The 26,915-nt window shown below is 38.4% G+C and overlaps 1 protein-coding gene across 1 annotated transcript in view; it reads right to left on the minus strand.

Moving 5' to 3' along the window:
* Positions 1-222: 222 nt before the first annotated feature.
* Positions 223-26,915, minus strand: part of SCIN (scinderin) — a 46,833-nt gene continuing 20,140 nt past the window's right edge. The window contains exons 5-16 of the mRNA XM_031590045.2: positions 15,638-15,730; positions 14,377-14,509; positions 12,518-12,606; positions 12,089-12,304; positions 10,755-10,876; positions 10,469-10,559; positions 7,567-7,737; positions 6,912-7,089; positions 6,336-6,457; positions 4,186-4,263; positions 2,850-2,910; positions 223-1,933 (exon numbers count right to left, since the gene is read on the minus strand). Coding sequence (XP_031445905.1) covers positions 1,800-1,933; positions 2,850-2,910; positions 4,186-4,263; positions 6,336-6,457; positions 6,912-7,089; positions 7,567-7,737; positions 10,469-10,559; positions 10,755-10,876; positions 12,089-12,304; positions 12,518-12,606; positions 14,377-14,509; positions 15,638-15,730 — 1,488 coding nt within the window. The 3' untranslated portion in view covers positions 223-1,799. The remainder of the gene's footprint in view (positions 1,934-2,849; positions 2,911-4,185; positions 4,264-6,335; positions 6,458-6,911; positions 7,090-7,566; positions 7,738-10,468; positions 10,560-10,754; positions 10,877-12,088; positions 12,305-12,517; positions 12,607-14,376; positions 14,510-15,637; positions 15,731-26,915) is intronic.

Genomic DNA, 26,915 nt, shown 5'->3' on the forward strand with positions numbered 1-26,915 from the left:
ATATTTATATTAAAAAAAAAAAATATATATATATATAAAAAATATATATATATATATAAACCTATCCTATTTCCTCTTGCCAAAAAATAATCATTCCTGCAGTCCATCATTTTTGCAAGCAGGGAATTGTAAAACCTAATAATTAATAACAATAGTGGTGGTTCTTTTTTTAAAAAGATGAAACAATATGCTTCTAAGTGCCTGGTTCTCAAATTCTCACAGTTATTGGGAAGAATTAGATCTACGTTGGGTAAAACAGCTTCAGGGTAACAAACAAACAAGCAAAACCCCACACTCAACCTCTCATTGCATTGTCCACCTAAAGAGGAAGTACTGTTCTTTAAGAAGGTTTTCTAGACATCAGTGGATACACTGAGCAATAATGTCAGATAAGAAAATCAATTTTGCATATAACATACTGTTTCATAGTTTTATTTTAAATGAAATTACATCCAGATACAGCCCAGTTATTTAAGAAAGGATTTAAATGAATGTTTAAGGCTGAAAAAACTCCCTGAATTAATTGATTTAGCTTCTCTTTATTTTTTGCCAAATACAAAATTCACTCTTTTGCATTACTCAGTTTCAAAATCACAATCATTTTTTAAAAAAAGTAAAAAATAACTAAAATGTTCACTTTCCAAACAATCTTATGAGATCAACAAAAGTGTTGAAAAGCCTTCATTAAAAAGCCACATTGACTTGATTTACTGTTCTACAAATTGTTTAAAACAAGCATTCTAGGATAAATGCTTAAAGCAGCACTATAGATTTGTAGCAGAATTTTTCCTAATGCCCGTAAGGAGACTTTTCTGGCAAAATTACAACTTAAAAAAACATACTTTGAAAATGTACTCTTAAATTCACCAGAATACAAAAAAGAAATCCCAAAGAACTGTGTCTGAGAGAAAATTATTATGTGGTGCTTCCTCATACTCCAAATTCCCAGGAATGAGTTTCCATGCTGATATTTGACTGAGACCTGTTTAGAAAATGAGTTGGAAACACATCCTGTACCTGACAATGTGAACAAATTCCAAGGGACTGCTAAGTAAGGCAACCAAGGCAAAGTATGGCTTAAGTGCAGCCTGGTTAAGGCAGAATAAGTATTTTTGAAGCTGTTGCTTATGCTTCCACTAAAAAGTAGTTCCCTAAAATGTGCATGAGAGCTTCAGTTAAAAAGATCTGGAGCTGGATATGGTTTGCATAGAGAAACCTAAAGAAATACATTAAAATGAGTTAGAATCTAAAAAAAAATCCACTGCAAAACACCTTCATATTCTTACAAGTGTACAGTCCTAAGCTCCAATTATAATATCTAGACCAAGGATAGCAAACAAACGTGTTAAGAACAGTTTTATCAAAATGTTCATCTCTTGTTTGCCCCTTGCAAGACAAAACTTTGGATTAGGCATCATCTGAAATTCTACACTAGCCAAATTACTAGCACAAAATTATGCTGACCTTACACTAAAGGAGTTTGTTTGGCATTGATTTGAATGGTTAAGGGAAGGCAGAATTTGGCCCATCTTTGCACAGTAAAAGAGATTGTCCACTTTTGTGAAGAATTCATAGGTTACATATTTCTAACATGAAAAGCCCCACCTACCTACTTAACAATTATCACTTATCCAATCCAGCACTGAGAATTGCTAAGTTATTCATATAAATATATCAAAGCTCAGAAAAAGATAACAACATCTGCATCATGTTGTTGCATAAGCTTATGCTTAAAAATACTAGAAAACAGTTGTGCACTGATAATTCTTTGGCTTGAAGCTGAAGCTCTCTTGGGTAAATCAGTTTTTCCATTTGTTGGAGTCCCAAGCCAGGAACCAGCCTGTGAAGGTTGGGGGCTCATGACCCTGCTTCACAATAACGATGGGGGTCCCCTTATCTCTGCCAGAAGGGTCTGTTTCAATATAACGTTTGGCTAAAAACAGGGGGAAATAAAACATGTAAAATATTAGTTAATTCCTTTGGCATAAAAAATACATCAAAAGCTCAAGAGAAGGAACCCAGAGCTATTATAATAAAGTATTCCATTCATTATTTCAAAGGCAATGAAATGATCAAGTAATTACTGATTTCTCCCAGCTGCCAGTGAAAGAATTTTCCACAAGAGTCAATCAGTGATTATTACTCTGGTCAGTCCACTGCCATACAACCGTGTTTTGGTTTTTGATCAGGAGAATACATTTATGGGTGCTGTGCAAATTTACAAGCTTCAGTCCCATTTTTGCCATGTAAAAGCTTCAAATCTGCATTCGGTAGAGATCCCCTGACATCTCAGTGTAACATCAGTACCTAATGGAAAGCAGCAAGGGCAACCTTAGCTGCTTTGAGGAAATGCTTGCAAGCAGTTTTAGCAGGAATTCCATCAGGAGAGCTCAGGTATAAGAAATCACACCAAAGATGACAGAGGATTTTTCAAGGAGGTGCATTCCAGGTAAATTGTCTTGATTTGTCCTGCAATAGGAATTTCCTCCTGCAAGGGTGGCAGTTGGGGATTTGTTGGCATTCCTTTGACTATACATTGTAGGGTTTGGGTCAATAATATCTCATTTTATTTTCAGTGCAGTTTCTTTTCATTGAGCTCTCCTATATTCACTTTAAAAAGCTCTGATTAATTTTTCTCTTCACAAATTTACATATAAGAAAGATATATGAGTTTTAAATTACATTTAAAGGAGAAAATAATCTTACCCAGGGTTAAATTCTAATAAGCCCAGTAACTCTTTTGAACAACATTGTAAACACAACTACATTTCTTCTTCAATATCTTTTCATTTGTTTAAGCACTATTGATGCTACTTCCCTCAGAATTCTGCCAAATTGATTTGATTTACCAGATTTAACGGATTCCTGTCGTTCAGTTTCATTAGCATCTTTCCCAATCCAGACAAAAACCTGCAAACAGAGGAGAGAAAGCTTAAGCTTTTGTGTTTTTATTAGGATTTTATGTGCAGTAGGCAAAACACAAAACAGTTGATTCCACTAGGAGAAATAATATATTCTATGAAAGTACTGCAGAGATACACAGGTCTCATAAACCAAAATTAATGTGTGTTTTTTTTCCCTTGCTAGTGAATGTAGATCTATACTCAACAATTTCACTACTCTCTTGATGCTGGAATGCCAGATTTGATGCACTCAGACGAAAGGAACTCTAATTACCTTTTCCATGGTCATCTTTTTGCAAGGAAATTGCTCTTTGGGTACAGGTGAAAGTGCTGAACAGGAGCAGTCTGGATCAGGCTCTGTACATGCATCAACACTTGTGCCCTGAGACAGATGCTACTCAGGGTATTGAACACTTCACTGAATAACTCGACTTCCAGAGCCTCAGTCTGCAATCTCCACTTTTTTTTTTTTTTTTTTTCTCCTTTCTTTCTGCCAAGGATCCTCTTTTGGAAATCAGCTTCTTAGTATATCCCAACAACTTCCCCTCTTACTACTGCCTTCCCCTCTGCTCCTTCTTGTATGGGCCTTGCACATTCCTTTGCATTTCCTAAAATCTCAGCCTTTTTCCCTTGAAGGTTAGGCTGAAGAAGACAGGGAAAGCATGATGTTCTCCCCATTTCTCTCCAAGGTGGAGAGAAAGAATAGAGAGAATGTGAGACACAGATGTGCTATCCACACTCACAGTAAGTTAGCCTGCCATGTAAAAATCTCTCAATATTTTCAGTTTTCTATGAATCTGGGAAAATGATGGAGATTATTTCTGTCACCCTCAACTCAGTTCTTCTGAAGAGATCTATGTAAAGGTCTAGTGTTTGTCCCCTTCTCTAAAAAGATTTTTTTTTTCATAAGTGACACTGCTACATTGATTTTGTGGCTTTTTTTTGCAATAACTTTCTTTCTTAAAATTAAAAAACCTTAGGGATGAAGTCAAGGACAATTTCGAGAGCGTCAATCCTGGAGCTTATACTCTTGCAGCCTCCATTGGTTTTAATGGGAAGTGTCTGCTGTGGTGTCACATTTTGCTTAGAAATTCAATCACGTATATTCACACTAGAATATCATAGAACTCAGAAAATAGAACTCCCAGTGATACAATTTAAAGAAAACAAGATCTCTTTCATTCTCATAAATATGATCTTTCCTCCCATCTTACATGCAAAGCTGTTAAGAATAAATTCTTGTTACCACAAAAAAACAACAATGGTAAAGTACACAGCTTACCTGCTCCCAAGCATCTAGTAACATGACATCATCTTCAGCCAAATCATCCTGAGTGAATTCTCCTGGGACCTCCTCAATCTAAAAAGGACAGTCTGGTGGGTATTTTTTGCTTTTGCCTTAATGACTGCTCAAAACATTCCGATTTTGGACAGACCACAGATATTTTTTAAAGGATAATAGGAATTGTGACCATAGTGAAATAGGACTGAAGTTTGTCAGAAGGAGAAGACAGGGAGATTTCCATAGCATGACACGTACCAAACTAACCCAATTTTACAGCTGATGTATTCATGCAACTTACATTCATTAATAAAGAAACTACTCTGATTTGAAGTGGGTGAGCTCAGTGGTGAAATACACATATGAACATGCTTTCCAGTCACTTGAAAATGAGACATGATAGTTAACTAAGACATTAAGGATTAGCCCCCAGAGGCTAATGCAGACTGCTTGCTTCTTCCAGGGATTTACAGGCAGACAAGAAAGTAGTTTAATTTTCATCTGTATGAGCAGGAGAGCTAATAACATAGCTAATAGATAGGCTGCTTATTGTAAAGGTCTATCAAGCATTTGGCTATGCTTGGTCGTGTAGGAGTACTAGAGTGATTGGAATCAGAATTGCAAAAGTCAATCCTTTTTTCCCTCTACCATATGATGGCCAGAAACTCTGAGTGATCTGACCCCCTTGTTGTGGTGAGCTTTAACAGTGGTGAGTCAGGTACTGAGGAAATGAAATGGGAGATATGGAATTTCATAGATTTGGAGGGGATTTAAAACAGAAAACCAAGCTAGTGCATAGCTGCCAGCAGGATATTATAGTGAGACTGCTTACTCCCATTGTATTTCACAGGAGTATTTTAGAAGCTTGCTAGAAGAATATGCTTTCCTATTCTTATAAGACTTTAAAGTCTTTATTAAAGGATTCTATTTGTATTATCTCTCTAGGTATGAATGAGATCTCTCTTAAGGAAGTTGCAGAGATGGTAGCCAACTATTTTGCCTATCTAAAAATTAGTTTATCTTTTCCAAACAGTAACACTTTCCCGGGATATGGTAAGTAATTAAGCCTAAACCATACACTTAATATTCAGCACACAATTCTGGATATTTCTGCTAAGTAAATATGTCCTCCTACTTTTCCTACTTTCCTGAGCACAGGCCAATACCATAGAGGTAATTACATGTCCTAAATCTCTACAGAAAATTTCAGGCTAATAAGGATTTCTGGCAAGGGTTTAGGATGTTTCTTTTCCTCACCCTCACCATCAGACACATAAGGGGAAAGGCACTGACCTGCACTTTCTCAGAGAAATGATAGCAGACTGGCAGTGCTCTGCAAGAATGCAATGCTTTTAACTAGGTAAACGCCTCATCTTTTTACATCTGCAAGCCTCTAGTCCGCAGCTAGAGCAGGCTGTGCAGACATCTCCAGTATTAATTCTTCTGTCTCTTCTCTTCTCTTCTCTTCTCTTCTCTTCTCTTCTCTTCTCTTCTCTTCTCTTCTCTTCTCTTCTCTTCTCTTCTCTTCTCTTCTCTTCTCTTCTCTTCTCTTCTCTTCTCTTCTCTTCTCTTCTCTTCTCTTCTCTTCTCTTCTCTTCTCTTCTCTTCTCTTCTCTTCTCTTCTCTTCTCTTCTCTTCTCTTCTCTTCTCTTCTCTTCTCTTCTCTTCTCTTCTCTTCTCTTCTCTTCTCTTCTCTTCTCTTCTCTTCTCTTCTCTTCTCTTCTCTTCTCTTCTCTTCTCTTCTCTTCTCTTCTCTTCTCTTCTCTTCTCTTCTCCTCTCCTCTCTTCTCCTCTCCTCTCCTCTCCTCTCCTCTCCTCTCCTCTCCTCTCCTCTCCTCTCCTCTCCTCTCCTCTCCTCTCCTCTCCTCTCCTCTCCTCTCCTCTCCTCTCCTCTCCTCTCCTCTCCTCTCCTCTCCTCTCCTCTCCTCTCCTCTCCTCTCCTCTCCTCTCCTCTCCTCTCCTCTCCTCTCCTCTCCTCTCGAATTGATTCAAAACTTGAAGCCTCAACTCTCTAGCTCTTGCTAAGCACTACTAACTACACAAAGAAAAGCCAGGTCCCCAAATTAATTTAATACCTGTTGGTTCCCAAGATAAAACATGCCAGAAATTATACTATTAAAGAAAGAGGAAAGTATCCATTATATACTTACAATGAATCTGCCAGTCTTATTAGAACAACCATACAGGCGAGGAGGATGATCTTCAGCCTTTGTCAAAAGCTGTGATGAAGTCTGATACTTTTTTTTACCTCCAAGTGCTTTCCAGAATTCCTCTGAAATACAGAATGCATAATTTATATAGCAGTGGATTTAACATTTAATGGTTTTGCTTGATGCTATTTCAAGAATCCCTGAACAGCATCTTATATTGCTGCCTCAAAGATGAGTGCATTTTCTTACAATTCTTCCTCCAATTTGTCAGCGTAACAATAAAGTTGTCACTTGTAGACTTACATAGAGCAACGTCTTGCTCCCCTCCTGGTCACCGAGGGCTAAGAAAGGATCACATTGCTCTGCAACAACAGCTGCTGCCCTACAGACTTCCAGGGCATTGCACTACTTGTGCATCAGCCAAGAATCAGATAGATTTCCACTGTAAAATGTGTTAGATTTTCAAAGGGAGAGAGTGAGCACATGGTTCTGCTTACAAAATACATAACTGTGAAAAACATTTAGGCTGTATTTTGTGCAGTGCTGTGTATCCACAGCTGTCCATCAGAAACCAACCTGGTTCCTGGCCTTCATTAATCTTAGCAGTCTGGCACTTAAGAATACTGGCAATGTATTGAGCTCCTTGTTCCTCTTCTTTGTTTGCTCCTTTTCCCACCCAGGTGTAACCAGTATTGTTTGGAAGTTTCAGAACAAAGGCATCATTGGAATTCAGTGACATTGCATCAACATCAACCTAGAACATCAAGAAAGAAACTGTTTTACTCTTCCCATTTTCAAATAACATGGGTCACTATTTTAAATGCTTATATAAAACATACATACGGATGTTAATCAGCTATGCTTTGTTAATTTTAATTTTTCCAGGATTTACACTGACATAAATTAGAGATGAACTTCACTTGAAACTAGGATCTGACTTGAAGGACAAATCTTAGAACTCTCTGGTAGCAGGAAGGACTGTCTCATTAAGGGTGATTTCTTGTCTGTTCTTTGTCAGTTGACTGCTCGCTACACATTTTCATATAGTTTCCTCTGCAACAAGCAGATTGGTTGTAGCCAGTTATACTCTATTCCCTTTGATCTTTGAGATAGGTTGGTCACACAGAGCAGTGTTTTTTAGATTTGTGTTCGTACCAGATGTGATTATTCCACAGAGGTAGTAAGAGCAGCTCATGGCAGCTATACCATATTATATAGCACGTGACCTTACCTCAGCAATCCTGGTAATGGACATTAGGTTCCTGCGAATTTGGAAGAGCCGTGTGGGTGGAGCAGGTTTCTGACCTTCCTTCTTGGATGTCCCATTCTTGTAGACAATAAGTGGTTTATTTTTGAAGAGGCTCAGTAAATGGGGAGGCTCTTTGCCTTGACTGACTCGAACCTGTACATACATAACAAAATACAATAAAAGAAATGAGGACATGGGTAATTATTTTTAGCCTTTGTTGAATAGCATAGAGGATGTTAGCTAATAAAACTAGGAATGTTAGCAAGTGCAAGAACTGGCAAACTGAGAAAATCTAAGAATAGTTCCAGACACATTAGAGTATTTGTGAGATTTGTTGTCAATCATGTTAACACAGAGATAGGATTCAAACCTCTAACTAAATAATGTCTCACTGACTAAAATGTCTACTATCTACTGTAATAAGAAAATAAGAAAATTGCCTTTTTTTTTTTTTTTACCAAAAGAACTGTCATTTCATTGAGTTTCATATGTCTCTTAATTCCACTAAAACAATAACTTCAAACTGTAGGGGCTGTGTATTTAAACACAAAAAGACAGTTGTTCATCCTGATTGTTTTTTATGTGTGCATTCATCTGTAGTACGATGAAAAAGATGAGCATAAATCCATCTTGCATGAATAACATGGATGACCAAAGGGAACTTCCATTACAGATACAAAAGAAATTGTTGCCATCTCAAAAAACACTGAGCTACAAAGAACTGCTATTTTTATATTAATGTACTATATAAGTTACTTGTATACAACTGTTCATTCTTTGTTTCTTTATAAGAGTATCCTCTGTCTTTTCCCACCTAAGGAAACAAAAGCTGCAACAGCTAAAGACTGTATTATATACAGATTTTCTATGCAAGTTCCTCTTGCTTTATACAAGGAAAAGTGACTTGCATCTTGCATGAAGTGAAGGCAAAAGGAAGGATGGCAGGAGAGAAAAGCTGAGTGGGGCAGGGGGAAGAAAAGGAAATAAATGGAAAGCTGCTTGTCAGGAAGGCAGTGAAAGGCAGCAGCACAGGGAGGAACCATGCCCGTCTTTTGGGGTCATATTGGCTCTGTTTCCTATGCGAAACACCCAGGGGACATGGCAGTACCAGGCTGAAATGCTGCTATACTCAGCCAGAGGCAGTGGAGCTCAGTATATGCGTGCTGCAGAGCTCTGGTACAAGGTACAAGGCCCTGAACTATGCCTGGTCAGGCTGGAAGCAGCAGAGAGCCAAGGAAGGGTTGCTGCAGGCCAGCAGATCATGCTGGGCTGCCAAGGAAGAGTTTCCAGTTGCTGCACTGCTGGACAGACCGAGAATATTACCTGGGACACCTAACATGTATACCTGTGGATGTCAAGCTGCAAAACTGTGGCAGGATTTTACAAATGACAAACAATTAGAACAAACAAATGAAAAAAACAAAACAAAACAAAACAAAACAAAAACACAGAAGAAATGCACTGAGGGAAACATTCCAGCAAAACAAATGTTCTCATGGCGTTTTAATAGTAATTTGTACTGTAGTGCCATCTAGTGAGCAGAAATAATACACTTCAAACCTTTCCAATAATGCTTTTACACATTAAGCACAGGTGATATAATTTAGGTAAGCACATATATACATACAAATCCACACATACATATATACGTGTGTATTTGTAAGCATATACATGCCCTCCTGGAATATATTACCTGTACTTAACACAGAATGATAGAATGGCCTGGGTTGAAAAGGTCCACAATGATCATCTGGTTTCAACCCTCCTGCTATGTGCACGGTCGCCAACTACTATACCAGGCTGCCCAGAGCCACAGCCAGCCTGGCCTTGAATGCCTTCAGGGATGAGGCATCCACAACCTCCTTGGACAATCTGTTCCAGTGCGTCACCACCCTTTGTGTGAAAAACTTCCTCCTAATATTTAACCTAAACCTCCTAAACACACACAGCTCAAATAAAACAGCTTCTTAATCATATTATTGCAGCTATTTAATTGTAATGTTATTATTACTGCAGTACTGGTTGTAGGTATGAGATAAAACTGTATGGTGCTGAGCTGTGTCCAAAAACAGAACATATGTTAGGAATACTTCAAGGAATAATTAATTGGAAGAATTTTAAACTTTACTTAGTATACTTTCAGTAATAAATCATAACTGATTAATAGACAGAAGTATAATCTGCCTTTTAAGTTTAGTGTACATTGGTGGGTGGGGGAAGCCTTTACACTGGTAATTAAAGGATGGGAAATAAATAATTACCTTCTAGTGCCTAGAAAATCCCTGCCTATCCCTAGTCATCTTCTTGCTTGAGCTCTTCTGTGAAAATAAGGGGCTTTCCACTGCTCTACCTATCCAATGTTGGTTAATGCCAACAAGTAAGGAATTTATTTGAAAACAAATATGAGGATCAAACAGTATTAGTTGTATGAAGAAAATAAAAGGGAACAGCTGGAAAAAAATTTTTGAACTGGCAGCTTGGTTTTATCTGTACAAATGGGTCAATGTCAAAAAGACTGTGTGAATACAAACTCGTGTTTTTTCAACTAAGGAGATACATCTATCTTCTGCAACTAAGCTAAGTCCTATGAAAAAAGATCAGTATGGCAACATGCACAATTTCTTGCAGAGTGAACTGTGAGGTAAATTTACAGTGCTTCATGGCTAATCATTGTACCATTAATCTGTGGTAAAACGCAAGTAATTTCAGGCAGTTTATGCACTGAATGGAAGTTAAATATCTTGATACATGACAAATACATTCACAGAAGGGGTCACGATTAGCAGTTGATATTCCCTGTCTTCAAACACTATCTCCTCCTTTCAGTTCTTGTTTCTGCATCCATATTGTATGCTCTGTTCAAGGTCATCCCAAGGACACTAACCTGCACAGCCTGATCATTCAATGACCTGTCCAGCTGAACAGTCAGAAACGCAGAAGCAGTCAGTTCATCTTTTGTAGCACAGGCTCCTTGCCTGAGGAAGACATTGCAAAAAAACCAAACCAAAACAAAACAAAAACAATGATTGAGCCTGATTTCAAAATGGTCTAGAGATTATACTGCATGTCCAAGACATAGTAAATAACCCTGCATTTACACATGACTCTATTCTTCTCAACAGGACACAAAGTCACATACTGGAGGTCTCTGCAAAGCTGTCCACACATACCATGTGTAGATGATCTGCCCTTTAGGATAAGTGTAAAGAATGATGTAACAGTCACCACCATAGAACTGTCCATACGTCTCAGGTTCCACAGGAACTCTGCCACTGCTTTCCACTCGCCAGATCTGGGGAAACACAGAAATCACTGCAAAATGCTAAACTTCATCTTGAGTCTCTTCAAGAGACAATTTGTTCTATCATACCTTAAGCAGCTTTTCTTCTCTTCCCAAACGTTATAGTATATGACCAGGAAAGATTCCACGCTGAAGTGTATGTATACACCCTACATCTACTGAATGAATGAATAATGATCAACGAGCCATGCAGTACACTCTTCTTTGCCTTGATGCTTTAATGTCATTTCATAGTGCTATATTTCAACTTACTTACTTAATGTCTTAAGATGATAGTGTAACAAGAATGTCACAACATTATGGCTCCCAGTAGAACTATAATAGTGTTTGGGAGAGGTAGTCAAGATATAGTTTTGCAGATTTCTTGTATTTGATTCACTACAGCACAACTCAGTTAACAGCTGCCCTTCAAAAACATCCAGTTGAAATTATAAATAAAAAGTGCTCCAGATCTAAGCTGCTGTGGCTGAAATCCATGGACCATCCCAAGTATGAGGTCAGAAATGCAGAAAATAAGCCAATAAGACTGTGGGCATTTATTCCTCCTCTTATTTTCAGGATCCCAACATTCAGACCTGTATTCAGGAAAGTGTGTTGGTGCAGTACCAAGCTAGCTCTGTGTAGTCCAAATATATTCCCTGGATTATACAAAAGACAATCCAAAGAGATTTCAATGGGATATGGATAGATTTGAAAAGACTCTAATGCCATCATATTCTTTCAAAATTCAGGCTACCTGAAACACTCACTAGGGACAAAGAAGCAGACAGGACAGATACAACAAGATATATGTAGATAAATGGATTAAATTTCTGACTCCGAAGGCAAGTTTTCCCATTCCAGATTTCAAGATGATATGGGATAGAAGCATTCCTTTAGGATAAGGATCATATTTAAAGTATTTCTTTTATAAGTATTTTATAAAAGGGGAGACATTTCTGCTCTTTGATTTCTTCTGATGACTGCTACAACATCTTTCATGAGCAAAAAAATAACATTACATGCCAGCATACTGCTGACAAAGAGATTCACTTTCCACTTCAAAGTTCCTTGTCTATTGGTAGGATTAACCATTAATGTAATTGTACTCAACATAACAGCTTACATGGCAAAACATACAGTAGCAGTTTAACCTATTACAAGTAACAGAAGAAACTGGGTAGGTGGAAATTGGATAGGTGTTAATTACCACACAAAAAGTACCTGTACTTTCCCTGAGCCATCATCTATCATGTTATGCTGTGCAGCCATTTGTGGAGACTCGTGTAACTTGGTAGCATCAAATTCAATCTGCTCAATTTTAGCCACTCTCTCTGTGACATATACTTTGCCGAAGCCATCGCTTTGATCTTTATCCTTCCAGTCTTTGAAAAAGTGTTTGAAAATTGGCGTTTCACCTCCTTCTGGAAGCACTTGAATCTGAAATGAAAAAGGAAACATGAGATGGAATGAAAACAAGGCCAACACGGTTACTGAAATGAAAACTCTATCTGTCAATAAAACATTGCCCTTATTGACTTATGTGCCCTTAAAGAATACTTTTTTTTTTTTTTTTTTTTTTTTTCTGATTTAAAAACAAAGCCTTTAACAGAGTTCATTATCTCTTGGTATCATCTCATAAATAGATTGCACCTGTGTGTTGGCAGGATAATTCATCTGCTGTATAAATGCTTCAGCATTCTTCATGGCAGCCTTTCTTTCCTGTGGGTTAGCATCTTTGCCTGGTTTAAAAATAAGAACAACAGTCCATGAGAAAAGGCAGTGAGCTCACCGACTTTGTCAAAACAAGATGTCCTTGAGCCAGATTCTCTTCAACACTGCTTATGCCTCCATCTTGACCAAACACAAAATGAGTAATGAGATCCACACAAAGTTGAACAGCCCAAACACTACCTTAATGGTTTTGAAAAAAATCATTATTCTTTTTGCTTTGTGTGTTTTGGTTGGGAAAAAAAAAAAAAAAAAACTACTCAAAATTTTTGCTAGGTTTAAGGTATACATCCAATAAGAACACTCAGGGTACTTTCTGTGAATCCTTGCCTTCTGTGCTGCAGTGTGTTAAATGAAGCTGCTCTCCAGAACTGCCTTCCCTTCATTAGGCGCCACCACAATTCTACTACTTCCAAGTAAATGAAACTCCCTTTCAATCTGGCTGTGCTGTGCAATTTACCACCACTTTTCCCCACCTATTCTTCCTTCCTCAACCTTGTTCAGTATTAGATATTTCTGAAATCCTCAGTGGGATGATTTTTTTTGTATCAGTTCTGTGTTCCAGCTGGCTATCAACGATAATGCTTTAAAGAATTCTTAGTCTACTAAGATGCTCTGATATGCTATTCATTGTATTCAGTTTTGAATGAGACTATTAGCAAAGTAATTCACACTCCTCAGCTTAGTGGTCTGAAGATTTCCAGCAGAGATGATAACTGCAGCCTCTCAGTGCAAGGGTGAGACTTGCAGATTAATGTTTTTTTTCTGACACATTATCATTATCAGTGGTAGCAAAGTGACGATACACAAAGGAATATGTAGGGCCACATTCACAAGACCCACACTGTATATAATTGCCTCATCCTATTGGCTTTGTTCTTCTAGAAGCTGTCAGTTGAGCGAAAACCAGGAATCAGGCTTAGGCCTCTGAGTGCAATGCCCCCCCAGATGTTATTTTTTAAAAGTTACATCCCTGAATGCAAATAACTACTCAAGCAGGATGCTTACAATACTTCCTAATATTTCCTGGATTCAGAAGTTTGACAACTGCATTGATTAATTATTTGCTATTTCACATGGGTGAAAGAAATGCAAATGTCACAGAAGAATTAATATACTGCCTCAGACAAAAAAAAAAGGGGGGGGGGGGAGGGGGGGGGAGGGGATACTCAATGTTAAATGCAATAGCATCACCATAGCATTCCAAGTACAGTGTCCAGACCTAATTCATCAGTTCCCCTCTGGGAAAATGATCCATTAAAATGACTGCAGATAGTCCTAGCACCATTGATAATAACAGAGAAATATTCAGGAGAAAAAAACCAAGCATGTTTTCAGTTGGTCCCTGGGAGATGGAGATTGTAATTATCACTCACCTTTCAGTTTCACATCTCCACCAATAAAGGTATGAAAATATAATACCTACTTGTTATCAAACCTTCAAAGCCCATTTTTCTCCTAGAAGATGGATATTTGATGGCAATACACAAAATCTGCAGGATTCTTTATGCTTGCTTTGTAATTGCTACTTTGATAAGCATTTAAGCATTAAGCTTACAGATGTCTTAAAAATAGACAGGATCTTTAAACAAGACACATTCTTAAAGCCCTTACTGATACGATATGAGCAATCCTTGTCCACTGACCACGCCAAGGCAGAACCATGCCCATACTATGGGTACTGTGTCCAGTCAGTATAAATTTTTGGCTATTCACTGGATGCTGTATTGACCCCTTACAACTGTGCTCCTTCTGCATTTTCAACAGAAGTGTCCTCTTACCTTTCCACACAAAGATCTTCCTTGCAGCACCATTGTCCAGGATGAAGCACTCCTCTGACAAAAGCATAGCCATAGAGAAGGGGTTTTCCTCTGCTACCACTGACAACTTCATGGATCCACTTGCATCTGACACCTAAGGAAGCAATAACTGCAACTTCAGATAAACTCTGGTTTTAATCATCAAACTAATTTCCATTTCCCAAATTACCATAAAAATTAGTTACTATTCCTATGCCTGAAATTTTTATCCTGCTGGAAAGTAAGGACAGCCAATGACTTTTTCAGTTTCATTTAATGTTAAATCCAGCAGGGGGAGATATAGTGTTAATTTTAGTGATCTCTCACAGTTTTTTTTTTAAAGTAAATAATTTTCTCTTACTTCAAATGTGTACACAGTGAACAGCTCACAGTTAAAAACATGCTTATATCAACCTATCCTATGAGTTAGTGTCATCTTCTACTACATCGCCACTGAAGCCAAAGGTACATTTACATGCTAAACAAGAACAACTGGAAATTACAGAACAATTGAAATTTTGTGGTTTTCGGGAAGAAATAACTCTTTTTTTCTTGTGGAAGAGAATAAAAGTCTTTTCTAGATTTCATTAAAACCACCTTCCTTTTCCGAATAGTTTCCCACTTCTTTTCTCACAAAGGCAACATGAAAGAAAGACGAGAGACATGAAAGAAAATCAAGAATTTGTTGTTTCAGTTCTGCAGCTTCCTGCAATGAAATGGAATGTCCACACATTTTCATTTCAAAACAGGTTTCTTACGTCAGAAATGATCAAATACCAAAACTTGGCTCTGCTTTGACACTGGTAATGAAGAATTTTTCTGATATTGGCACAGTCCCAGTCAGTGTTAAACCATTGGAGGTGAGAAAGGAGAAAAGGAACATTGAAAAGAAAAGAGTTCTGCATTCAAATTTCTTTGGATTTTAATCAGAAAAATAAAACTGCCTATCTCTCGAGCTCTGTTAAGGATAAATCACATACAACTATAAAAACTATCACTTTTGAAACCAAGAAGACAGGAAACATTTTGATTTAAGATTTAAGGTAGTTCATTGTTCTTTCACCTATGATGAATGGGTCTCAGGTCATGCTTAATTTATTTTCTGAGTAAACAGGGCTGTAATTAATATTTTTTCCTCAGTTCAGCTGCGGTTCTTTAGGTGCAGCCAGAACTCTGTATACTAAGGCTCTGTGTGCATGATAACTGTCGAATGTGCCTAACCTCCCAAAATAAAGCTACTTACCATGTAGAGTTTAGCACTCCTCCGATTTGCAATATCAGCCATCTCATCGTCATCATCACTACATTCAGGAAGTTCTGGCTTTTCCCCTAAGACCTGTATAACAAGAGAATAATAAAATCAATGCAGACAGAGTATAGGTTCTACAGTATAAATACACAAATACTTCCGTGTGTTGTTCCAGTAATTAATTAGTTGGCATCATCTTTACCTTCGATCCAATTTAAATCTAAACTCATGGATGACTTCTTACAATTTTTGGAATGGCTTTATTTGTGAAATGTTTGAGAATAAAATTAAAGCAAAATGAAAAATATGAACTAAAGTTATCTTCAAAAATATTTCAATTGCTTATAAAATATCAGATTATGAGTTCAAAAATCTTTAAAATTACAGGTTCTTAATTCCAGTTGCATGGGAAACAATTAGCAAGGAAATTAGCTTGGAAAAAAAATGATGGGGTGAGAAAAATATTTTCTTGATCTACCATTCGATGACTAGTTTTAACACTGTGGTAGTTTTATGTCATCATGGGTTGCACCAGTGACAACGTTATAGCAACCATTACTAGAATAAACTCACAGAGGTTCAGCAAGAATATACAGATCCAAATGTTGTGTATAGAATTGTATGAATTTCAATGTAGTTATATCTCAAAGTGAAGATGATAATGATAGTTAATTAGGTTGCAAGTACAAGTGATGTTACAGCCTTTCTATTGACGCAGCAGATTTGCATATAACGTGGAGTTGCATGCGAAAACATTCTAAATAATTGATAACAAGAAAGCATATAGCCGCAAGGAACTTGAAAGAAAACAAATGTAGTCTAAGTGTTTTACAGAAATTTGCCATCTTCTAACCTAGCAAAGCCAGTAAAGTACATAGCCTTGTTAAGTATGATTGCTCCAGTTTAATCTAAAATAATTTACTTGTAACTCAAAAAGCAGTGCCCTCAAAGTATAAGAAAGGCATCACTAGGAGCTCTTCAGTAGCTATCGTTCAGCTTTCCCTCAATATGCACCTCGTGGCTGCAGGTTTATTCATGTGCAGGCCAAGTGGGGCCAGACTGTCATAGCAGTGCCACCATGCTGGTGAACGACCACCTAAAAGAGAATGGGCATACTGTCACAAGTTTTCTGAAAATGTTTCCCCTCCTAGGTTTGCACACTAACAGCAGCCTACAGTCAAACTGAAGAGCACCAAGAATAACCCTGCCTTTGTAATGCAAAAGGAGGAAAATGCCCAAATAGGCATACTTCTTTGAGCACATACTAAATGGGTTTAAGGATTTTATAAGATTTGACTTTCAGTGACTATTAAATGGGTGAAAGACTCCTATTAATAAAACTTCCAGAAGTCCATACTTGCTATTTTTTCTGCTTAATTAGCTACCTCCAGTAAAAACAGAAATCCCATTCACACACAACTTGTGGTTTCTGACAGTTATAGTCAGCACTTTCCCTTGCCATGCATATGGAATACCCACTGCACCACAGTTATTATGCTTTGTTGTAAGCTTCTTAAAGTGATATAAAATCTACCAGTCTTACAATTTGTGTATGCACAGGAGTCTTTGAGAACTATGCAAGAACCACACTGAATATTTTTTAAAACTAGGTCAGGAAGCAACTGATGCAGTTTCTGAAAGCACCGTGACAGAAGCAGCCCACAGCATGAGCTAAGCACTCTGCTCTAGCAGCAGCTAAACCTAGTAAGTTGTATAATTTAAAAATTCATTTCTAAAAATGGCTCCAACAGAGTTCAGATTGCCGGCCTCACCTACTGGTGTCCAAAGATGTGCATCTCTTTTTTTCTAAACTAGAAAGAGAATTACTACCAGACCCTCTAAGTCTTTTCAGTTCATCAGTACTGGCATGATGAGAGGGACAAACATCTCAGCGGAAATTCTGGTTCTGCAATAGCAGCTTGTACAGCAGTTTCTCTGGCCAAAGTTAGCCCCATGCTATAGCACAGGCAAGAAGAAAGAAGCATTACTGAAAGATCTGTTCTGTGATTCTCCTGCAGAGGAGCACAGGTAAAAAACAGAAAAGGATGTCCTCTTTTTTTTTGTATTTGAAGTCAAAGTTCTTCGTAGATCCTAGCATTTTGTGACCATTGCTAAGATGGATGGGCCATGATGTGCTTCTCCCAGCAGGTACAGAAATCTGCTGGTGTGGAGGACTGTGCAGCCAGCAGGGCCACTGGAATAAGCCTTCAGCTGAACCCCTGTTGGAATACTGTGTACCCATATCAGAAGCAGGAGATGAGACAAAGGCAAAATGACCTGAGGCAAACGAGGATACCAGTCATGGTGTGAAACAGACATAATCTGTGTGTGAAATGATACAGTCTGAAATACACAGTCACCACACTGGGGACAACATGTCATTCCCAACATGCAACAATTTCAGATGCTTTATTCTATAGACAGTCAGAGGACACAAACAACAGAAGGAAAAACGACGTGTCTAAACAGAAAGCAATTTATACTAAAAAAAAAAAATGTTTTGTCCCAAAGAAATCCCTCCTCAGGTAAGTTGATTTTCTTCCTTCTAATGGAAATGTCTGCGGTATGGCTGAGTCCATGTGTACTCACATATCTGGATATCTCACATATCATGTCTGGATGTGGAGACAACTGATAAATGTTACCAATAAGACTACGAATTGCTTATCAAGTTATTAAGTGGTACTCTAGAATTGGGTCATGTAATTACAGAAGCATATGGCTGGCAGCACCAGGTGCCTCACCTTTATGTAGCCACCCTCATGTGATGCATCATAAATAAAAGAGATCATGCCACCTGAGGCAGAATCAAAGGCTCCTGAAACCGTTCAGCATGGTTCCCTGATGAAATGAAACTAAATCAACAGTTTAAAGGATATTGAACCTCATGCTCCTTATCTACATACTCTGTTAGTTTCACACACACTTTGTTAGCAACAAACACTGAATTTTACTTATACAATTCTCCCTGTGCAGACAGCCCACTGGGTCATGTCTCAGGGGCCAGTGTGCTGACAGCCTAGAGCTGGTTCTCCTGGGCCACTCATAGATTTGGGGCCCTAACATGCAGATCCATAGATCAAACGTACAGATCTCAAAGCAGCAGTGTTCTCTTGGGGACACAAAATGGCTCAGCTGCATTTACTCTTGGGCTTTCCAACCATCTTATCAGTGCCAAACCACAACTTTTGGACAGATGCACACACAGATTTTTGTAACCATTTCTTTAATTTTTATTATTATGATTATTATTTACCATAATAGAAATAATCTAAGGCATAACTCGTGCCTGAAAGCACCAGTAGTTGTGTCATAGCTACCTTCTTGTCTGGGTTTGGGATCTTTAAAATCTTGCTTGATTTTAGAACCACAGAGACTCCTCATATCTGTCCACCTGATCTGCTAGTGAAACATTAGGCTGTCAAACCCATCCTCACCTGCTGCTCCATCCTAGAGCAATACCCATTCTCTCCCCACCACTGCTTCCTGCAGTTTTAGCAGTATCCTGGAGAAAAGGACTCGGGCATATTACTCTCATGCACTGTATCAGGCCATTCAACCACCCAAAGCTAAATCTACTACAATTTTTTCAGAATAAGGCATGCCCAAATCTGGGTATGGCAGTGCTGTAGCCTAAGACTAGCTCAGCTCTCAATGAGAGCATCTGACTATAGTTTTAACATGTTTTATGAGAAGTGTTCATGAATGCTACATTTTAAATCTGCCCGGGGAGCTGAGGATGTAATAAAATAGAAACTCAATCCGCATTACTTTTAAAAACTTTTTTTGTTCACATTGTTTTGTAAGTTTTGTTAAACTTTTGTGTAGACAATGGTAGGTTAGTGCAGTGCAAGAATATCTCAGTGGAGACCAGGAAAACAACAGTTCCTTTTCAACTGCCCAACTTCATTCCTATTTTCCAGTCAATGCAGTGTAGTCTATCCTTCCTGCAAAACTATAATCCCATTACATCTCCTTGTGTGCACATCCCCTCTGCACAAATCTGTACCATCTCAAAGAAGCATAAAATACAGTGCCAGAGTTTCTTCCGACAATGGAAATTCCACTCTCTTACCCTCAAAAAGAATAGAAGGAATCACAGACAAAGGTTATAACCTGTAGGAATGAGACAAGGTAATTTTAAAGTAAACACACAAAAAGAAGGAATTTAGTAAACATTATCTTCACAACTGGAGAAGTCAGCTCTGCGTCATAAAATAGGTGACACTGATTAAATGGGAGCAGGAAGTTTAAAAAAACTCAGTGAGGCTGAAAATCCAACGAGGAAAACAATGCTCGAGGAACAAGGCATGTGAAGGTTAATTAAGAGAGCAAACCAGTTTCATACAGTTTAACTTGTGTACACTAGTGCTATGTTTATGTTTCTTTTCACTGCACAATTTGGCTTAGGTTTCTGGGTCTGAAACTGAACTATTTGTTGTGGCTGAGATCCCAAGCTTGGGTCTCAAACAAATTCAAACACCCTTCTTTAAGCACTAAGAGCAATAGAAAGAAAAGCAAGTGAGACATTTACAGAGCTTAATGCTCCTTTCAGAAAGCATCAGGCTTAGTGGCTCATCAATTACTTTCTTACATGCTCTGACATAAGTAAATACATTTGCTACTATCAACTCTAGGTACACATGTGCTGGTCACAGAACAAATCTTTTGTGCAGAATGATAGCTCTGAACTACAGGCACAGCTTGAACTCACTGGCAGATAAAAAAGTGGGTTTTTATATTTACCTTCAAAACAAAAGAAGAATATTACAAGCAATGTCTCTCTGAAATAAATACCATCTCAAATATCTACTCCAGTAAGCAATAAGAGAAAAAATTCCAGCTGAAAGAGGAAGACATAAAGGGGCCAACCCTTGAGTATCAGCACAGATGTCCCAGGGGGACCTTTGGACAAAGCTGGTTTTAGGGCTTCACTGCTAACATTACTGGCCACAGTTTCATCTCTATCACACTGGCTTACTGTTTCTCATGCCAGCAAATGATGACTGCAGTAGACATCTGCTCCAGACAAAAACTACTTTTGACATTGGTCAGTTATGAATATGCTTATTTCACTGTAGGTTTTTTTTTTTTTTTTTAAATATTGTAACACAGAGCTCTTTCAATCTATTTGAGCAAACATAATATTTCAAAAAATTATACTTCAATCAAAGAAAAAAAGAACAAAACATCTTTTGCTGAACTGAACCCAGGTAAGTCAGCAGAATTTCTGCCTTAAATTGCCTCTCACCAGCAATTGCAGCAACAACAGATATTCTTACATGCTCACCCTGAGCAGAAGACCTCCTACCAGCCCCAACAAAGATTGAGAATGAGATGAAAATGCTGTAAGGTGCTGACAATCACCAAGGATGCTTTCTGTTAAAACACAGTTCTGGCATTTTGATCATTTGTTTGGTTTTACCTTGTAATTTATCAAAAGCACTTTATGGTATTAAGGTTTAAACCTGATTTGTATACATTCAGGATGTTGCATAATAGCAAAACACATCAGTTGCTCATGGCACTTTTGATGCAGAAATTATAGCCTACATTTTTATCCAGTTTCTGTTTTCACAGAAATTTCAAATGCAAAACATAATTTTATTCATAGCTCTGTGTTTAACTTCATAAAAATAGGGCATTAGACTTTGGCAGCTTATCATATAGTATTTGCAATTTTGCATATCTGTAATAATTTGAATACGAAGCCTTGACTTCATGTGATAATGCTGTTCTAACATCAATCTTCTGTTCTGTGAAACAGCCACAAAATTAAACACATACACAAAAACTCACTGAGATCAGTCTGGAGACAGCTATGTTTGGCTCAGAGATAAAGCCCTCTGTCCCGCTGGGCCTTCGAGACTTGGAGTGCATAGTATGAGCTGGGGAAACCCTTGCAGCTGTCACCTTCAAACACCCAGCTTTTGGGATGTCTCCAAGAGAAACAGTGTCCCATGATAGAGAAAATGGGAGGACAAATGAGGGTGGATAGTGGTAAGACAAAGGGGAATGGTTTTAAACTGAGACAGGGAAGGTTTTGGTTAGATATTGGGAGGAAGTTTTTCACACAGTGAGTGGTGTCGCACTGGAACAGGTTGCCCAAGGAGGTTGTGGATGCCCTATCCCTGGAGGCATTCAAGGCCAGGCTGGATGTGGCTCTGGGCAGCCTGGGCTGGTGGTTGGTGACCCTGCACATAGCGGGGATGTTGAAACTAGATGATCATTGTGGTCTTTTTCAACCCAGGCCATTCTATGATTCTATTCACACTACATTAATAACAAACATGGAAACACTTTGTTACCATCACTGAACACTGAAAATTAAGCTTTTCAGCCACCCACCCACAGCATAATTATAAACACAATAAGTAATTACCTCTGCATCTTTTTTCCATTCATACCAATCCTTTCTACTTTTTTTTTTTAATTTTGTTTTTTTAACTTTTTTTTAACTTTTATTTTTTGTTTGTTACATCCTTCTCAAATACCAACAGAGGCATTACAGCTGAGACCCACAGAGACCCTCACAAATCCTTGACTTAAAAGATGCCAGATTCAGCTGCTTTCTTGGAACACACTGAAGTCTTTGCAGCTTTGCAGACCTGAACTGTAAGCCTTCAGGCTTAAAGCCCTGTGTGCTGCATAAGATACTGTATGCTTGTGTACTTGAAAATAGCTAATGGAAATAAATCAATAACTAATGCTAACAGAAAGCCTCAGGCACTAAGGCAGTGCTTACATTTAGCTTTTTTGTTCTGTAAGCACACACTTGGGTAGTCTTTTGCAATGCCACCATGCAAGCTGGTTCCCAGGCTGTGACAGGCCAGGCTGAACTGCAGGCTGAAAATTGGATTCTGGCAACTTCCCTAAGGAGCTTGAAGCAGCAGAATAGAGAGAAAGGTGCAGGCAGCAGCTAGCATCCCTGCTGGAAAACCAGGACTCCCTGGAAAGGCAGAGCAGATGAAAGGATCAGCAGTGACACACAGCACCACAGTGAGCAGTGGAAGCCATAGCAGTGTTTCAGCACTCAGACCTCAACGCAAAAAGTGAAAAAGCTGCTCAAAGAGCTGAAGTATTTTCCCAGTGCCCAGCTTGCTGAATTCACAAAAAGCATTTCCAGTTCCATACAGTGCAATAGCTCAACTGTACCAGGGGAATGTCTTGGAATGACAGTGAGACTTCTGCATCTGAGAGAGAGCACAAACTCGGACCCTAATTTTTAAGAAAGCAAATCAGAGAGTGCTTTGATAGAGTTTTGCTAATGCTTCCTGCTAACACTTAAACTAAATTAAATGTCTCAGAACACAAAAACAGAAAGCAAGAATATTTCTATACCTGGATGTACAGGAGATACAACCTACTTAACTCTGAAAACCATTTACCCTGCTGGTTTAGGTGCCTTCCACTCACTGATTTCCAAGTTCCTACACTTCTTCAAATTTTGTGTGAGGTAGCCAAAGTGTCCAATGAAGAGGGTATTACTTCCTGCTCTTCAAGTCAGATATTCTATACCTGATTACTGAAATATTCAAATCTTTCATGATTTTACCTGTCTTTTATTCTTACAGTTACATCCAGGTGGTATCAAAGTCATAAACAGTAATGTGAGCAAAAGACCTTTCCCTAAAAACCAGCTTTGCAGTAAAAGCAGTAACTACGTTCACCTATATCTACAGTGTTACACATTGGTTATAGTAGAAATACAAACAGGTCCCTGCAAGAAAGAAAAGAAAGAAAAAGGATAAAAAAATCTCTTCTCAAGGTGCATATTTCTTGGGTACATGCTGAATTTTAGGAACAAATATCTTTGATATTTTTATGCAGTAAAGAAACTTTCAATTTTTCTCCATGAAATCTCCAGATGCTATAAAGTATATGAAAGTAACTGCTAATAACTCTTTCCTTTGGTCTTGTCTTCTTAATTATGCTCATTTAATAACTGAAAATTATGGCATTTCTTCATCAGTAGATTTCTTAATAGCCTAGCACACAAAAGAAAAAAGCCGTTACAAACTCCATTAGTATTCTAACATGTAATTATAAGATTGTAATTGACTAACATGGCAACCCTGCAAATGCTATAGCTGCAGAAAAAGAAAATAAATGTGAGAGATTTTCCCACCTACAAGAATGCAAATGAGATAGGTTATAATTACATTGCAAGTACTTGCAGCAATTCATGCTGGTTCTCGTTATTCACTGAAATACTTTGTATAGAGGCATCTTCTCTAGCATAAGAAATCAGTTTTTCAACCATTTATTATTGAAGCAGTTCATAAAGAATTTAGCTCATGCCATGCAGTACAATATGCTTGAACATCTTCTGAAGTAAGTTACCAATGCAGGCTGTGAAATTTGCATTCAGAGTCATGATTACAAGCCTGACTTTCAGAGGTACATGCCACCTGCAGCTCCCATTCAGTTCCCTTTAAGTACCTGCCTTCAGACAGTCAAGATTGAAAACTGCAGCTTGAAAATCATGATTGGTAACTCTCAATGCTCCTGAAGAGTCCTCCTGGCCAGCCTCTACCCTTCAGGGCAGAACCCCTGCTGATTTAGGCCTGGGGAAAACACTGGGCCAAGCAATGAGCTGGTGAGATTTGCTAAGCCATACTGAAGTCAAGTCAGTGGAAGATCCAAGCCAAGTGCAGTCTGTCTGAGTGCAGGTTGCACAGAGTCCTGCCAGGGCAAATTTTAATCAAAAACCAGGAGTGCCCTTAATGAATGAGAGATGCTCTGCCATGTGAACAAAAATTATGTTGCTTGCTTTTAGCAGCTTGCAGCTGGCTCCCCACAGGGCAAGGCGTTTGGACTTTGAACCCACATCCACAGTCCTCACTGAACTGAACATAACAGTGTAAAAATTAAGCTTCCATTTCTCAGATGGGAAAGGAGGAGCCTTGAAAATTACATGCATGTGTGCTAACTTTCCCTGGAATATTTTGAGTTCATATCCTCTCCATCAGCATTCAAGAGATGAAGACCCAAATTCTATCTTTGCAGACATGCGTATACCCCAAACCACTTCATGAGGAAGTTCATTCATCTTTCTGAGATGTAAATATGACTCAAAGTTTCAAATCAGCCTGAGAATGTTGTCTCTGAGTCTGAGTAACATTGCTGTTGCTGTTTTCTGTCCATCAGCTTTCCTAAGCCTTTATTTTGGCATTAAAATTTAGTTATTGTCTCTCTTCTCTGTGCATTTCACTGTCCAGCCAAGTCTTTGTACTGGGGACAAGTGCAACTTCACTATCAGCGCCTCCCCCCCTATCAAAGCATTCCTTTTCCTTTGTACAGTGTTGCTTGTTCAAAGGATTGTTCAATGTTTCTACTCTCCTGGTACTGAAATTCATTTCTAGTATTTAGTGCAAAGAATTCCCTGAAAAAACTGTGAACATTCATAGCATACAGTCTTTCAGTAAAACCATGTACAAGCTATAAGCAATTAAATGCTTATGTGATACCTAGCAAATACCTGGTGTCTGTATTATACAGAAGTCGTAACCTTTCTTCCTCCTCTTGTGCTACCCTCACCCCCACAGCTCCTCCACTCCTCTGTTTACAAAACAAATATAATCAAGAACAAGGGAACAAGAAGAAATGCAAATATTAGGCAAGCAGCTATAGCAATTGTTGTTTTCACAATGCTGTGACTGCAGAGCCTGCTCTTGCTGTCTTCCAGGAAAAGAACAGGTATCTGATGAGGGGAGCTCCTTGCTCCCTGCTCCTTGTAACAATCCTGCTCCTATGTAACAATCATCATTCACAGCACCATTAATGTTCGAAAAGACCTCTAAGATCATCTAATCCAATCATCCACCTACCACCAATATTGTCCACTAAACCATGTCCCTAAGTGCTACATCTACACATTTCTTGAACACCTCCAGGAACGGTGGCTCCACCACCTCCCTGGGCAGTGCCCAACCACTCTTTCAGGTAGGTTTTTCCTAATAAAATCCAACCGGAACCTCCCCTGGCACAACTTAAGGCAATTCCTTCTCATCCTATCGTCACTGAACACAATAGCATTCAGGAATTCTGAGGAGTAAACATTTCTTTGGAGCTTTAAAGAAAAGAAGGAGAAGTAGGTTGTGTTATCAGAAAGGACAAAGAGGATCCCTCTGTGTCTCAAAAATATTTAAACTAGGTGAATATTTACAGAAGTATTTTATGAAAATTGAGTTTACATCCATCTGATGTAAGGCTCATAGAACTCTAACAAAAAAAAGCACAGGACAGCCACAAATAATAAAAACACAGAAGTCATTCCTTTTTTTTTTTTTCTTTTTTTTTTAAGGCAAAAGAGCAATTTCGTTTTCATGTGGCTTTAGACCTCAGCAGTGAAGCTTCTCACATTTCACTGTTTCAGCCATGACAAAAGTCAAATAAAACCCAAAAGTCTCAGCAGTAAAAACTTCCACAGTTTTAAAGAAATTCTTCATAGGAAAACAATAAAACAGCCCAAAGGTTAAGACAGCTTTGACCATACAGGAAACAAGAACCATCCTGAAAGTGCGAGAACACAGAATCATTAACGTTGGAAAGATCACTCAGATCATCTAATCCAACCACCAATCCATGCCTGTGTCCACTCTAGACTATGTTCCTCAGTGCCATATCTCCATGGTTCTTGAATACCTCAAGGGACAGTGACTCTACCACCTCCATGGGCAGCCTGTTCCAATACTTCACTTCTCTTTCTGAGAATTATTTTTTCCTAAAATCCAACCTGAACCTCCCCTGGTGTAATTTGAGAATATCACCCTCCTCCTATCACTGTTACTTGGGAGCAGAGACTGACCACCACCTCACTACAACCTCCTTTCATGAACAAATGGTTAAGTAGAAGTTGCAGGATCAATGCATAGTTTAGTGAAAGCTCAGTTTATCCTATCCTTTAATTGGCTCTTATACCCTACAGATTGCTCTGCTCTGCCACACAGAGACTGTTACTGGTACTTGAGATGCCTGGGGAGAACAGCTATATAGCTAGAACACTGCCAATCTAAAAATATTTCTGGTGTGCAATATTTCAAATTACACTAAAATATGAAAGCAAATATGTTAAGACTTTCTCTTCAACTCCATCTTAGCATATCAGATTAAGCTGTTGATGAGAAATGTGTGGGGGACTGCATGCCTTCCATCTTTCTTTTGGGTGACTTGGAACAGAACGCTGCTCCTTGCATTACTGCAAGCATCATCAGCTTACTGGCCAGCTACAAAACTTTCTGACATTTCTAATTTCTTCTTTTGCCTGTTT

Source organism: Phasianus colchicus, chromosome 6 (assembly GCF_987193195.1).
Source record: "Phasianus colchicus chromosome 6, bPhaCol1.hap1.1, whole genome shotgun sequence".
Classification (NCBI taxonomy): Eukaryota; Metazoa; Chordata; class Aves; order Galliformes; family Phasianidae; genus Phasianus; species Phasianus colchicus.